Source organism: Oppia nitens, unplaced genomic scaffold, assembly GCF_028296485.1.
Source record: "Oppia nitens isolate AA-2021 unplaced genomic scaffold, nextdenovo-longstitch-racon4-pilon3 scaffold4_pilon_pilon_pilon, whole genome shotgun sequence".
In the NCBI taxonomy this organism is placed as follows: domain Eukaryota; kingdom Metazoa; phylum Arthropoda; class Arachnida; order Sarcoptiformes; family Oppiidae; genus Oppia; species Oppia nitens.
In genome coordinates this window covers 3,612,240-3,628,434 of record NW_026533232.1, presented here as the reverse complement: position 1 = coordinate 3,628,434, position 16,195 = coordinate 3,612,240, and the positions used below count along the sequence as shown (strand labels likewise).

The 16,195-nt window shown below is 30.0% G+C and overlaps 1 protein-coding gene across 6 annotated transcripts; it reads right to left on the bottom strand.

The window, feature by feature from the left end:
* Positions 1 to 5,591: 5,591 nt before the first annotated feature.
* Positions 5,592 to 14,954, bottom strand: LOC128959901 (tyrosine-protein phosphatase Lar-like). 6 transcript variants are annotated; one of them, XM_054305930.1, is made up of 15 exons: positions 14,640 to 14,954; positions 14,380 to 14,576; positions 14,167 to 14,254; positions 13,599 to 14,108; positions 13,191 to 13,541; positions 12,531 to 12,551; positions 11,832 to 12,413; positions 10,903 to 11,205; positions 8,803 to 10,652; positions 8,499 to 8,737; positions 7,897 to 8,375; positions 7,472 to 7,834; positions 6,695 to 7,401; positions 6,474 to 6,628; positions 5,592 to 6,395 (listed from the first exon to the last, which is right to left on the bottom strand). In XM_054305930.1, exons 1-15 carry the CDS (start codon positions 14,719 to 14,721, stop codon positions 6,191 to 6,193), a joined length of 6,132 nt encoding a protein of 2,043 aa, XP_054161905.1. In that variant the 5' UTR covers positions 14,722 to 14,954; the 3' UTR covers positions 5,592 to 6,190. The 6 variants fall into 6 exon arrangements, with proteins under 6 accessions (XP_054161905.1, XP_054161907.1, XP_054161906.1 ...); XM_054305932.1 differs by having other exon boundaries at positions 7,897 to 8,351; XM_054305931.1 differs by lacking the exon at positions 12,531 to 12,551.
* Between the last annotated feature and the right edge of the window lie 1,241 nt (positions 14,955 to 16,195).

Sequence of the window (16,195 nt, the reverse complement as noted above, 5' to 3'; positions counted from 1 at the left end):
TTTAATTTCTATATTATAAAGTTATTGACAATATTGATAATATGTGTGATATATGGATAATATGGAGTAAATGGTTACCTGCAATAGCTATCCAGGGATAGAATGCATTAGGATTGCCACCGATGGTCGCACCGGACATTGTAGTTGTGTTACAACAGCCAGTATTCCAGACATCCATTTGTCGCGAACAGGCGGCCACTGTGGCGGCCATATCGCTGGTCAATGCAGTTGATGAAGGAGATGGTCGTAATGAGTTGGGCCAACCGCTGCTCATTTGGTGATCGGTCGGTGCTTTAAATCCATTTTGCTCTTTAGTTAGCCCACAATCTTTGAATGCTATAGCAGTTACAAATAGTGTCATATTGCATAGTTAGCACCCGTCATAATTGGATACCACTTTGAATCGATCTCAGATTGGCCAGGTATGTAGATGACTTAAATTAGTTATAAAGCCAATTGTGTTGCATAAGCCGATCGTTAGGCCTGTGCCCGATCTGCGGGCACTACATTGTAAAAACAACGTTTTGTGATCGAGATATGTAGTATTCATCATAATTATAGATATAATTTTTATGAACACCACTATTACTATCGATAAGAATTCTGCTCTGAATTTTATGTATTATTATTATAATACACTGATAAACACAGAATTTAAAACTTTATGATTGTAGACAAATATTGTGAAAATATATATATATATATAAACTGTAGATATATTGTTATTTCGGGTCTTTAACAGCATTCATGACGGGATGGCATACAATATAGGATTAAATGGTCACAACATTAGACACCAGATCTTTCAATGTTCTTCATGTAAGTTTGTGTTGGCTTCGATGCGATAGTAAACGGCGCCCATTCAAGCAGGGCTTTCCCGGAAGGCTGTGCTCAGCCAATCAGCTCCGGTGGTCGGCTAACATCATAACATTCAGTGACAATTGGACGGCCCCTGACTTGGTTTCTAAAGTTAATAAATTGCTTTTCATGTAATATATAACAAAGTCTGAACACATATACATTTATATCAATGGTGTTTCACTGACATCCCTCTCCTCTCCCCACAGAATCCACTCAACAACAGCACTCAGACTAACATTATATTCTGTTTGTTAAATATCCCTAAAATACCGCTTTTTCGGACTTCACGAGAGGAGATCAGACCGACAAAGAATTACATAATTATAAGCCATAGTCTCATTTCTGCGATTATTCATAATTAATGATCAATTTATTGATTAGCATAAACTGTATTTACTGTAATGTATTTCTTATTATTAGTTTGAATCATAAAAAGTCAGTAAATAAATGCCTTTTTGTGATCATAACTTTATTAACTTTTAAATTCTTTATTAGCTTACAAATTGATGATCATTTAGCTTAAAGTCTGCCACAAATTTAACGATACATTTAGCATTGTTTTGTAATGTTAATTGTGTCAATGTTTCAACAAATTATTTTATTTATTTTTTTGTTATAAATTAATCATCTTTAAAATCATGTATTAGCTTTAAACTATTTACATAGTCATAACAAATACAATTTGTTATTAATATTATTTAAGATAAATATATAAACAATCTAAAAATATAACACAATATATATAAATTGATTTTAATGTAATAGTTAGAAATGTTGAAATTGCCAAAAAAAATATCTATATATGATATATATGTTAGGGTTGACCAACAAATTTTATGTCCAATCGTCTCAAAGACGCTTATGTTTGAAATTAACTCTTGTGTTACGTTTGTCAATACCCCTCCTATTGTAAAAACTTTGATTTTATCAAATGCTTTCAAATGTCTTCAAATGGCTGAGAAGCTGTATAACCCCTTTGGGTATTACTAGCTATCCATACAACTGAGTGTAGCATTTGTGTTGTACAGTACTATGCGATTGTAAATTACTTAATATTATGACCACTTTATATGACTTTCAAAACCTTTGCTTTAAAAGTTTGTATTTTTTAACTCTAATTATTTACTTTCAAATCAAATAAATATTTTACTTTTGATTTAACTGATAAACCGATCCTTTGACTCACTCACATGTCTTAAGATATTACTATAAAACTTTGAAAATATGTTTCCCTTTACTTTCAAAGATTTAAACTCAGAAATATAATGTTTATTCATGAGAACAAACAATACAAAAGTTATATGACTTTCTGCACATTTATATATGGATCATATAATATGGTAAAGTAATGTACAACTGATATACGTATACAGTGAACACCTAAACTAACTATCAAAATAAAACTGTAAATATTTCTGAAACTTCCAACATTTGACTCAATTAGTTATGGTTTGTATTGTTTAGAAAGTTTATTCCCAATTCATAAATATTGATACTATTTTTAAATATTTTTTATTAACAATTTTGAGGTCAAATTAGAAGTTATTTTATAGAAAATATTTTTGTTTATTTATTAACACTAAGAACTAACTGTGTGATGACTAAAATATTTATTTCACATATAATTTATATTTTTATGATAAAAAAATTATTTAATAATCAGATATTAAAAATTAAAATGGATACTTTTAGCAAACATATTAATAAATTAAACACATAATTAAAAATATATTTAATAATAAGCAAAATTATAGCTTAATATTTTTTATTTATTATGTCAATTAATTTTTTAATTTAATAATAAAAAGTATTTAAAAATTCAAATATATAAAAAAATATAAATTATATTAATAATATTTGTATTAGTAATAATTTTACAAGTTTTGCTAAGATATTTTTTTTATAAAATTACAATTCATAATTTATAATTTATAACTTATTATTAAATCGTTTAAATAGATTATTGAGAAGAATAATCATTTTTAAATAATATTTTGTTAGTTTACTATTAGTCTGTATATAAACTCTTTGATAATATTTAAGTCTTCAGTTCCACTGATTTTAATCCGAAAACAGGCTTTTGATTGGAAGGCTATAAAAGTTTTGCATAACATTGCTATCAATGGCTTTCATATTCACACAGATATATACAACACTTATTAAAGTATTGAACATTATATGTATGTCAATGTATTATATAATTTATGTGTTAATGTTTAACATTAGAGAAGTTCAACATTTGAAACATTTGGCGGAGAAAAAGGATAACAATAAACTTAAATATAATTATATGATAAAAGATATTACATTTTTAATAAACTGTTTTATATTTATTTTCTAATTTTTTACAATTTGCTTATAATTTCTCAACAATTGTTTGTAAGTTTTTTCAACAATTTCTTGAAATTTTTAAACATTTGTTTGGAGTTAACATTATCTCACAGACTATTTACAAAAACATTTATTGCATTCTCTATAAAAAGTTTATTAGTAAATAATTTATATTTATATTAAAGTAATGTTTTTAAATCAAATATCATTACAATAAACGGTTTGAATACAGATTACGATAATAAAGTTAATTTCAAACTAAATGGTCAAAAGATTGTTCCAAAACTATAAACACATTATTTAAAACTTTAAAATTTCTGAATATTTGTTTATTTATTTAATACATACTTTTACCAAAAAATTGACAATTTTTATCTATAATTCTAGAGAAAATTTATCTGGATTTTTAAAAAATGCAATCTTTTTTAATTAATAGCCAAATAATTTCATAACTTTATATAAAATAAGAGTACTATAGCACATAAAATAATTTAAATGTTTAATCCCATTTTCAACTTTGTGTATTAATATTTAGTTTAATATTAAGTTTAAAATTTTAAAAACTATTACATAAAATAGATTATATAAACAGCATTCAGATGTACTCTACAAAGTTATTAAAAATATTTACTAAATACTACTTTTATATCGTTATTAAATAACAAGGATTTTAAACTATTGAGTCTCGACTTTAATATTTATACTACTTTTATTTTTTATGATTAAAAAATCAATTTTTAATAAATTAAGCATTAATTTATATTTAAAAAATATTTGTTTACAAATAAAATAATTATAAAAATTGAGTTAAATTTTGCTTTTGCAAAATGTTTGACTATCTTTTAAAATCCCTTACAATAATAATATATTTAAATTCTGTGAAAAAATATTTGAGATTTCAAATAGTTAATTATGTATTTTGGTATTTATCAATAATTTTAATACACTTTTTATTATTAAACAAATTTCAAATTCTATGATAAATACCAGAATTGTCAGAACAAACATTTAAAAAGTATATCTAAGTGTTATATTTGAATAATTTATTTTATTTCTAATACATTCAACAATTTATGACGTTTTTACTTTACAGTGTATTAATCAGCCACTTATTAAACCCTTTCACATATTCACCTATTTATCTACTAATCCACTCATTTAATCACAATTTATCCACTTATAGAGTACATCACATAAAATAAGTTAATTAAAAAAGCATTCGTAAAAACTTTTTAAATCTAAGATATTGTTCGCCATTTTGATGACATATTCTTTAAGAAGAAGACATTAGTTTTTCAAACAATTTTATTCTACTTTTTTTGATTCTATATTAACACACATTTACACAATACTATACCAAAACATTTGATTATTCAATATATTTAATATATATTATAAAAATTAGCAAAATATTCATTTAAATTCTTTTTTATTGTTGAGTTAGTAAAAAGCGAGAAAAAAGAAATCGATTCTGAAGTTCATGTTTTGTTTTTTTTACATTTTACTAAACAAATTATAATTATATGATTTGAATAAATAAATAAATATGTAAAAGACATAGTTTGTAGTCTCTAATTATAATTATTTATCAATTATTTAAAAATTTTAAAGTAATTTAGACAAGATAATAAACATTGATTAAAAATTATATAACTTTATTACACATTATGTTATTTAGTATTTTCATATAATAAATAATATTAAAACATTTGGATTTTAATTAAATGGAAAAATAATATAAGATTTCGTAAAACTTAGATAAAACTCACAGCAATTATTAGATAATTACAGGTAATGCAAAAATGTAAATAAAATTATCTAAAAACTTTGCTTTAAATACATTATTAAAAATTGAATACATTTGGCTAATTATACTGTATGTATGTATATATTATAAAAATGTCACATAAAATTAACAAAAATCTTCTATCAATACAGTTAATACAAATTGTATATTTATATATTTACAATTACAGAAAATTAAGTCACATTTAATGTTTTAATTATTATTATAAGATATTAATTGCAAACATGATATGCATTTTTAAACATAAAAAATTTCATATGTTTTACTAAATACAGTGTTATTACGGTATAATTATTATTCAATTCAAGGCCAAAATCCGATCAAATTTTCATCAAATATTAGATAATAATTTAAATTATATTATATACTGTATATACGTATGTTTGTGTAATGTATATAATTTTGTTACAACTATTATTAAGAAGTTCAATATTTTGTTGCCATATTATAATACATATAATTATTCATATTTGCAAATATATTTATATGACTACACATATAAGAGAATTTTTCTATAATTATAGTCAAAAAATGTTTAGAAATATGTTTTTTGAGTCACAAATATTTTATGAAAATCACAATATGTTTGCTGTTATATAATGAATATCTACTAAAAACAAAATTATACCGAATAGAGGCACAGAAATCGATACTTATATTAATTCAACAAATTCTGACTCTTTTGTTTAAAAATAAGAATTTCAGTCATTCAAAGAATATTATGTTAAGACTAGAATTTGACCAAATATTGAGGACATTAAGACATAAATTATATGACTTATTATGTATGTATGTATGCATGTATGTCAAGTGATTATTAAATATATTAGATTTTAGGCACAAATCCTTCGATTAAAGTCACAAATATTGCCATTAAATATGTTATGTTATGTTATGGTTGAGCTGCAAATCATTGAGTGAATTAACAGAGTGTTTGTGTGCATTACTAACATAATGAGGAACTTCATCACCAGTCCTGTTCTCCAAACTAAGATTTAGAGCAATAATTGGGATTTACACTCAAAATAAAGTGTAATAATAATTATAATAATTCAGTCGACAATGTTTGTACTGATGATAATTTGGCTCAAATTCAACCATAGTTTTCATCTATTTTTAGCTGCAATATCTAGTATTAAGAAATTTAATGACAGCGTAACTACTGCTGTGAAAGACGTGATATTACGGCAATCAGTTGTTGTAGTTATCGAAAGAACTGATGTATTCAAGTGCTGCTCTGTAACAGAACTGATACTGATCTTCGGTTTGAACCATTCCCGGCCTCTGAGTTCGTAACGTTCGTACCGTTTGAAAGAGATCACACACACCCTCATTCTGGAGTCGTTCCAAAACAATGCTAAGTGTTATAAAAACACCGGTTCTGCCAACACCAGCACTTTATGTATTGTATTTAATTTAATAATAAAATTAATTAATTGTAAATCAATATTTAAATTATGTTTTGATGCTATACCTGCAGTGAACAGTTATTGGTCCGTCGTGTCCAAACTGTTCTTTTGTTTTGTGCACTTGTGTTATAAATTCAATGAATCCGTCACCAGATTTGGGAACTCCTTGTTCTGGCCATTCGACAAAATGAAATTGCCGTATAACCCGTGATTGGCCGTCCTGTTAATTGACATAATTTTATTAAATTTATTGTTATTTAATGACTAAACAAATGAGGGACAATACCCGGGCATCAGTTATTTTAAATTCTCTGAGTATATACTGAGGCATATTGTATTCCGTAATGGGATCGACAACATAATAGAGATATCGTTGAGAGCGCTCTAAAGGCCAGTATTGATGACACTTTTCGCGTCCCATTTCTTTCAATTTTGTCAAAATTACGACAATATTTGAGTTGTGTTCCCAAAGACTTCGCCAAAAATCTTCTGTAGTCTCAGGAAGTGGTCCTTGAGTTGCGATATAAGCGCTTCTATATTTGTATCCATCTATAAAACTAGCGTTTATATAATCAGATCCATCAACACCTCTGAGAGGTTGTAAGAAAACACGAGTTGACTCATATGGCAATATATTCATTAGTCGATTCTTAAATTTGTTGACCGGAAGGTTAGCGCTTATGAACTTATTGGCCACAGTTTTCATGGATGCGATCTTTTTAAACTCCAATTCCATTCCTGTAATATTTTCTCCGGGAACCACTTGCATAAGCATTTGAATGTGATTATAAAGATTACGGGCCGACACTTCAGTATTGCCAGCAATAACTGCTTCGAGTACTGCGTCGTGAATAAAGATATACTGGTCTTCAGTTTGAACCGTATAATTACGTTGAGCTCTAAGACATGTTACGTGACCGTAGATATCAATTGTATTCTCATATTTGAGTCGCTCTAACATCGAATCAATTACGATATAACAACCCGTACGACCTGTTTGTTAATAATAAGTCATTTTAAGTAAATATAAAATGAGAAATAATCAAAATTTTGTAATACATACCAACACCAGCTGAACAGTGTATAATAAGAGGACCAGCTTCTGGTGGATTCATTGTTTTAATTCGTCTTAAGAACATAAGAAAAGGTGTCGGATGATCGGGTACTCCGTGGTCGGGCCACGCGGTAAACTGGAACTGACGGACTTCCCGTTGCTCTACATAACCGGTTCGTTGTAATGTAAAAGTTCTGATACAATACGAAGCTAACTCTTCATAGTTTGTAAGAGTCACATGCATTACACCGTAAGTGTCTGTTCCTCGTGATGGCCAGTATTGGTCACATTTTATTCGAGTTCTTTCTTCCAGTTTAGTCATCATAACAATTGCTGCACTTCTCTGTTCCCAAACCATTCTCCAAAAATCACCTAAAATTATATGAAAAGAGTTACAATACAATCGCTAATTATAAACATAATATAAAACAAACCAAATGTTTCGGGTAACGCTCCCTGAGTCGCAATATAAGCGTTTTGTTTGCGATAACCATCACAATAGTTGGCATTAATATAGTCAGAGCCGGGAATGTTGTCTAGAGGTTGGAGAACAACTCTGCTGTGATCGTATGCAATGACATTCGCGTATCTATTCTTTGGTTTATTGAACTCAATGTTTGAGTTATCCCAAGTAAACTGTTGTCCCGGTTCTATGGACTCATATTCCTGAGAAAACTTCATATTATCATTAGACTTAAGAAGATCAATATGATTGGACAATTCAGTGACGGGAATAGGCGGATGACTCATCATAGCTGATGTCTGATAGTTAAGTCGACGCAATTCTACCGGATCTGATGGATGAGTTGTCAGATCTCTCGGTTCTGCTGTACTTAACAATAATTTCATAGTTGTGTCGGCGGCGGGAGATTTGATAAGTTGACGTCGTCTGCAGGAAATGGAAAAACGACGACTATTTCATTGACCATATTTTTTCATCAATTTATAAATTATTAATAAAATAAAATTAAAACAAAAATAAACAAAAAATAAATAATAATAAATCATAAAAAAATAATTAAAATAAATATAATACCGTCTGATAATACAAAATCCAACAGACATTACCACCAAAAGTATTGCCAATACAATAGACAATATTAAAATAGCACCCGATTTATCACCAGCTCTCGTCACTGGAACTCTATCTCCAGGTTTTTCTGGTGATGGTTGCTGTGACTCCGATTGCTGGACATTAGGACTTCTTGCGTGACCTTCGGCTATAATTGAATCCAAACTGAGAGCATCAGAAAATGGCGAACTTGTGAATAGACTCTACAATTTTAATAAATAAATATTTAGATTATAATAAACAAAATATAAATTAATTTTTGAAAAACCTTTATAGGAGTGTCGACAACAGCCCGAACAAAGATGTGATAAAGAATTTCTTTATGAAGTCTTCTATTGACAAAACCATTAAATTTCTGTCCGTCTCCTAATAAAAATGTGTTAGGAATGGCTCTTCTCATCCATTTCGCAGCAATATAAGGTCCAATTCGATCTGTTGGTGTCGATGACAACTCTTCAATTGTATACTTATCCGGTTCTTTAGTTGCAAAAGTATTGGGAACGACCACCAAATAGTAATGACTAATTGGTCCATATTCTTCAGACGCTTGTGGAAGTATTACAGTAATCTGTTGTTTATTTTGTGATTCTATAGAATCTGGTTTAACCATAGGTTTGGGAGCGGCCATAGCTGTTGTTACAGTGATTTTAGCGGGTGGTCTGAATGTTTCATCTGATGGAATGGCAGTTACATTCACTTGATAAGTGGTAAATGGCATTAATATATTGACTCTATATTCAGTGACATCGGATGACACATAAATAGATTCGGGACTAATTGGTAGCCTTTGGAGGACTCCTTGACTGTCGTAAAATTCTTTGTGAGCGCCATATGTTATCTTATATTTCGTTGGCTCTAACTTTTTAGGTGGTTTCCACGTCAATGTCATTGTATGAGTGGTCACATCAAGTGCTTGTAAGTTAAGCGGCACATCAGTCGGATCAGTTCTAACAGTAATCAACTCTGAAAGTCGTCCCAATCCTTGATTAGTATAAGCTGCTACACGAATGGCATACATTGTTTTAGGCTCTAAACCAGTAATAGAAGCCGACCAGGTCAGGGCTACTTCTTTACGATACCAAAGATCAAGATCTTCAACTGGCGTTTGAGAGTACAACACGTGATAACCGAGTATATCATTAAAGAATGGCATCTCATCCCACCAAACTTCTACTGATGTCTCAGATGTACTCAATGATTGAACATTTGTTGGTGCAGGCGGTACATCACCTGGAGTTTGCAATTGAATTCGATTACTCCACGGACCTGCACCACGACTTGTATGAGTTCGCACTCTAAAAGTGTATTCTGTATTTTCATCCAATGAACTAAAAACCATCCGAGTTTGTGAAGTATTGGATTCATTTGGTGATTGATCCAACAGTTTATGGAAATGTATTCCATATCCAGATATTTTTCCATTTCTATATTGAGGTAGCGGTGGATCCCAATTGACAACAACTGTTGTTGGACTTTGCAATCGATACGTCAAATTCTGTGGCGGAGCTCTAGGAATACCTTCTGGGGTTTCGACATATGCTACAGACTCCTGTCCCCAACCAATAACATTACTGCCGGAAATACGAAACTCATATCTGGCTCCTCTATCCAAATCTTTAATAATTCTGTGTTGTTCTTGTGATTCAATTTCCATTTCTTCTCTATTATTAGAGTCCATTCGTCCGTATTTTAACTTATATTTCATTAGCTGTCCATAAGTATGGTTAGGTCGTGACCACTGTACCTCAACACTCATTTGTGGCTCATCTTGTAAAAGACGAATTAAAATGTCAGGTTTAGAAGGAACTCCACCTAATGTGCGAACACTGGTTGATCGACTTCGAGTGCCGTCACCCTTACGAGTTACAGCTGCCACTTGTATAGCATAATCAGTGTCTGGTTGTAGACCTGTTATATTATATTCTTCGGCCATACCATCTGCAACATCAAATCTGATCGGATCATTAATCAAATCTCCATTTCCATTAACTTCTTGTACATGTATTTGATATCCTCTAATAAGACCATTCTGTTCCTTATGTATGGGTGCTAACCATTCAACTAAAATTGATGTACTGTTCAATGCAGTTGCTCTGACATCTCGAGGTTCGCCCGGAACTATCGAAATAGTTAATTATAATTAATATAAAAATTTTAGTAATTTGTGTTAAAATAAAATAATTGACATTTATCTGTCAAATACATGAGTTACATAAATCCAAAAATAGAAAGCTTTTGAAAGTTTAGAAATTAATCAAATATTTGTTAATTTATTATAACATTTTTTAATTATCGGTTATCAGTTAGTATTATGTGAAGGAAACAGAGCCATGAGTGGCACAGTTTAGTCAATTGATGTAATCCTTACCGTCTTCATCGGTTTGTACTATAATAGGCTGAGATGCGGGTCCGTCCCCCATCTCAGTGCCCGCAACCACTGATATGCGATAATTAGTCCATTTGTTTAAATTTTTGAGATCTACTGTCAACTCATTAGCTGTAACATTAACTTCATGCTTTTTAGCAATATTTATATTGTCTTCAAAATAAATTATTTTGTAATAAGTAATAGTTCCGTGATGTTTGGCACGGGGTGGGGGTTGCCATTGGAGGCGCACGGCTCTCGAATCTAATGCATTACCGCGCACTTGTTGTGGAGGGGCTCCGGGAACTACAGTCGGGATAAACATATCAAATTGTGTGCACAAAATAATATAATAAGCAAATTAAAAACATTGCATTTAAATAATTTAATTAAATTTTTGTAAATATTAATCTACTTGTAATGTGACAAATAAAACAATGTAAAAAATTATAACTAACAAAATACAAATAAATAAGGATTTTAAAGATAATCATAATAGGAAATTATTATACGGTATTTTTGTGATTTTTAAATTTAAATTTAAATATCAATTAAAAATAAAAATTAATAGCTTTGTTTAGATAATAAATTTCAAAAACATTTGATAATATTACTGTAATTACAATCATAAATATTATAAGCAGTGCTAAATCATATTATGCAACCAATAAACTGATTAATGTAAATAATTTGCACCAATTATGTCTTTAAAAAACTAAACCTGTTAACATAATTGCTAAATTTATATACACTGTATTAAAAATATTTACAGGTAATACTTAGAGCAAAAATAAATAACCATGATTATTATTATTATCGTATAACATATTTACTTTCCAATGAATAATGATGATAGGTAATTTTATTTAATCAATGTAGAGATATTGTAAATATTTGTATATAAAATTAAAAAAAAAAAATATATGCCTTACCAAACTGTTCGGTTTTAACAGGTATGGGTGGTGTGGCGGCCCCTTCTCCTCTGCGAGATTTTGCAGCCACCCATACATAGTAAAGTGTATCGGGATTGAGATCACCCAAAGTAAAAGTCTCGACATCAGGAATGGCTCTCTTTTCCTCTCTGTTGGTAAACGTGTCGTTCCAATAAACTTCATATCCTATTATGGCTTCTCCGACGTGCAAAGGCTTTTGCCAATTGAGTTGAACTGAAGTCGCAGAAGTTGCGGTAGCTCTAAGATTGGAAGGTTGACTGGGAACACCCTGTTGTGTCTTGACTTGAACCGGCATTGACAGAGGACCAGAACCTCTACTGGTAAATGCCTGAACACGAATAGTATAAATCATATGTGGCTGTAAATCAGAGATAGTGGTCAACTGATTGCTGTCCACAGTTTGGGTATTCCACGCAGTCGTCGGTAAACTTGGTTGTGCCGTATAATACACTTTATAACCGGTCACCTGACCATTTGGTTCTTCTGGTTGATCCCATTGCACAACAATAGTACTGGAACTTAATGGGCGGGCATTAAGATTTCGGGGATGCGATGAAATCACTAATTTGTAAATATTTAAAATAATACATTATAAATATATACTGTAATACACAGAATTCAATTTCAAGTTTTATTTTTAAAAATTATTTTCAGTCAACTATCAAAATCATTACTTACTTCGCCTTTCATTCATGGCGTCTGTTAGTGTGTAAGCATTATGTAAATGAGTTAATTAGCAAATAAATTGTTAGTTTATTGATATAAAAGAATTTATTATTAAAATTAGTTTTAAGAAATATTTTTCATAAAATTAAATATAAAAATTAATAAAATACTAGAAATTATTGATTTAGTATTATTAAACATCTTGTTCTTGTAATACAATACGACATACATTTTTATAAGGATTAACAAAATTATACTAAAATTAGAATTTTATTAAAAATATCAAAACAATTTTTATATTTATTGTTTCTAATTATGATATACTACTGTATTATTATTTAATAAACATTTTAATTATTATTAATAATACGGTTTGAATAAATAAAATTATGAAAATTTTCTTATCGTAATCTATATTATTACGATAGTATTAGTATTAAATACATAATACAATCTAACGAAACAAAACAGAATAATATAGGAGTAGTAAAACACTATTTGTAGTAAATATATATACAAATACCGATATACAGAAAATCTATACTCAAAATGTTTATCTAAATTGCAATTGTCATCAATAATGTTAACATAATTTACTACATTATTATAAAGTATTGTATTAAGAAATATATTGTAATCAATTAAATCATTAAAAAAATACGAATCACTTACTTGTTTCTCCAGTCATGACATAAGTAGCAGAGCTGGGCTGACCTCTTCCGATAGCATTGACAGCCACGACATAGTACTCATATTCGGTGAAAGGAGTGAGCGAACCAACGATGTAGAAGAATGTAGTGATTCCACTAATTTCACTCAATTCTTGGTTTGCATTTTTCGGTTTGTATTGAATTACAAAATATACTATATTTTCAGCTCCGATATCATAAGACCACGAAAGTCTCACTGATGATGGCGTCACATCCGATACCCGAACATTAGTAGGAGGTCTCGGCAATGACTGAACTATCACTTGAGTTAAGGCCTCGATATTTCCCAGTTTTGAGTGTGCAATACATGTATCTATTTTAAATCATTATTAGTTCAATAAAATTAATACATAAATACTTTGAAACATACAGTTAGCACTTTCTCGAATGTCCTCCAATATCAACACATTTTTACCGATAGGTAGGCCTTCGTGTTCCTCTTTTCTAATATCGGTCTGTCCTCTCTTCCAACTAACGTAAGGCATGGGAGAGCCAACCGCAACACACGTCAAGTTTAGTGAACTTCCGGGCATTACTTCGTACTGTTTTTCAGGTGGAATCGAGAAATACGGCGGAACCATACGAGTCCGGACATAAAGTGTAGCCAAATCTGAGTAAGCGGTGCCAACTTTATTCTCAGCAACGCATTCATACTGTCCCTGATCCTGCTCTTCGGCGCCCACTATCTGTAGTGAAGCACCCGAATAATATGAGTAACGGGTATTACTCATATCTATGGGAACCATATCCTTAAACCATGTGATATGAGGATCGGGATCGCCCTCAGCCTTGCATGGAATCAATGCATTTCGACCTCTTTCTACTCCTTGCATATGAGGTTGTAATGTAAATCGTGGAAAGCCTTTTGGTATGTCTTCATCTTTTAATGTAATAAATGTTAATAAACTGTAAATAAAACAATCGTTAGTATTATTTACCGGAAAACACATTAAGTAGTGCTTGAGCTCTAACTGGTTCTCCGACGCCATTCTCGGCCAAACACTCGTATGTGGAGTTGTCTCGATTCTGGGATCAAAACAATTCAGTCTTCATTATAACATGTTTTATATTATCATCGATTAAAGTATTATTTAATCAAATTATCGTCAAAGATGACAGACTTGACATCATTTCAAGTAAGCAATACATACAGCTCTGACCGGTTCTATCCTTAAGACAGAACCGTTAGGAATCTCGAGGACTGTATATCTTTGAGTAACCAGTCGTTTGCCATTCTTTCGCCATTCAATTTGTGGTTTCGGAGTGCCGATAGCGGCGCAAACAAATGTGGCCACTCGTCCACTAACCACCAACTGATCCTTTGGTGCTGTTATGATTCGCGGCGGATCTGAACACATAATACTCGTCATTAGATTACACATACAATGACAACAATCATTAAGTGGCAAACCGTCGGCTAAGACATCAACACATAGTGTCAGTGCGATCAGTGACACCAATGAGACCAATAATGGCCTCAAATGGACAACCATTTGGATTTAACGACAATTATGAGACATCCGACTCATCATTAAAAGCAATGCAAATGTTTGTCAATCGCTATAATCAATGATATGAATCAAGTCTTGAAGTTTGCATCTATTGATTGACACCACTGTTGACACCATTTTGTGCTTCAATTCAATACAAGCTATAGATTGCAAACAAATTGTATTAACAGTACTGTTATTATAGCTATAGTGAGTGCACTCCACTAAAGCCCACCCATTGCTCACCAAATTCTATGATTGCATGTCTCGATTGCCCCCCCATTACATACATATAACCATTGAGTGCAGGGGTTGGGTCATAGTTGGGGGACTTTGACATAAGCGTTCATTGACTGATGCTATCGATAGATGCCTTCAAACTAATACATTATTTCATTGTCTATAATACCAGTGCTTTGAACAGCTTTTCCAACATTAAACACAATATGTATTGTTTTGTATAGCTTTTAGAAAATAGATTTCAAAGGAGACCCACATGTCATATGTCATCAATTATTAATTACTCTTTAATTATTTAAAATGATTACATCTAAGACACTAAAAACAATACATTGTTTATATAAGGTTTTAATTATTGATTTTTTTGTTATTTAATCCTAATATATATAAATACAGTCTATTTGTACTAATTATATACAATTATAAATTTATATATATATTAATATTTATAAAGTGGATCAAAGTTAAGAGGCTTTTATACTCAATAATATTATTAAAGTCTACCCTGTCTTACAAATTCAATATTTAATATAAAATGTAGTCCACCCCCACCTCCCGTTTAAAACAATGTTATTTAAATATAATTATATTGTTTAAAAATTTATTTATCTAATTAATGGTAACATTGTTCATCTTAAAGTATTAAACAACATTTTGTTAATAAATTTAATTATTTCATCGTTATTAAGTGTCATTTGTCTTAACCCCCCCCCTCCTCCTGAAAATACATTTAAGTGTACCGTATATTCATTGCAAACTTTGATATATGGATTATATTATATATACTAAATTTATTTATTAATATATTAATATCTAATATATAATATCGAAAAAATGCTTTGCATTCATATTTAATTGAAAAACAGGCGTTTATTATATGAATGATATAATTATTTATATAATTAATTACATCGTTTATAATATTTTTCAACGCATATAACATCAATATTAATAATATTGACGATAAAAATGCATTCATTTAAATAGTATACAATTGAATGCATTTAGAAGTGAATGTCACTAAAATCTATATATATTATAGTATTATAAATACTGTATTAAACCAGGGTTAAGCAAGGTTTTGGAATTTAAGGGGGGTAGACCGGGGTAAAATTTACAAAATTCTCGAAAAATCTTGGGGGGTATTGGGGGGGGGGGGGGTAAGATTTTTATTGCATTTTAAACGGCAATTTTTTCAAAAATCCAAAATCAAGAGGGGGTCAAGAGAAAATTCCAT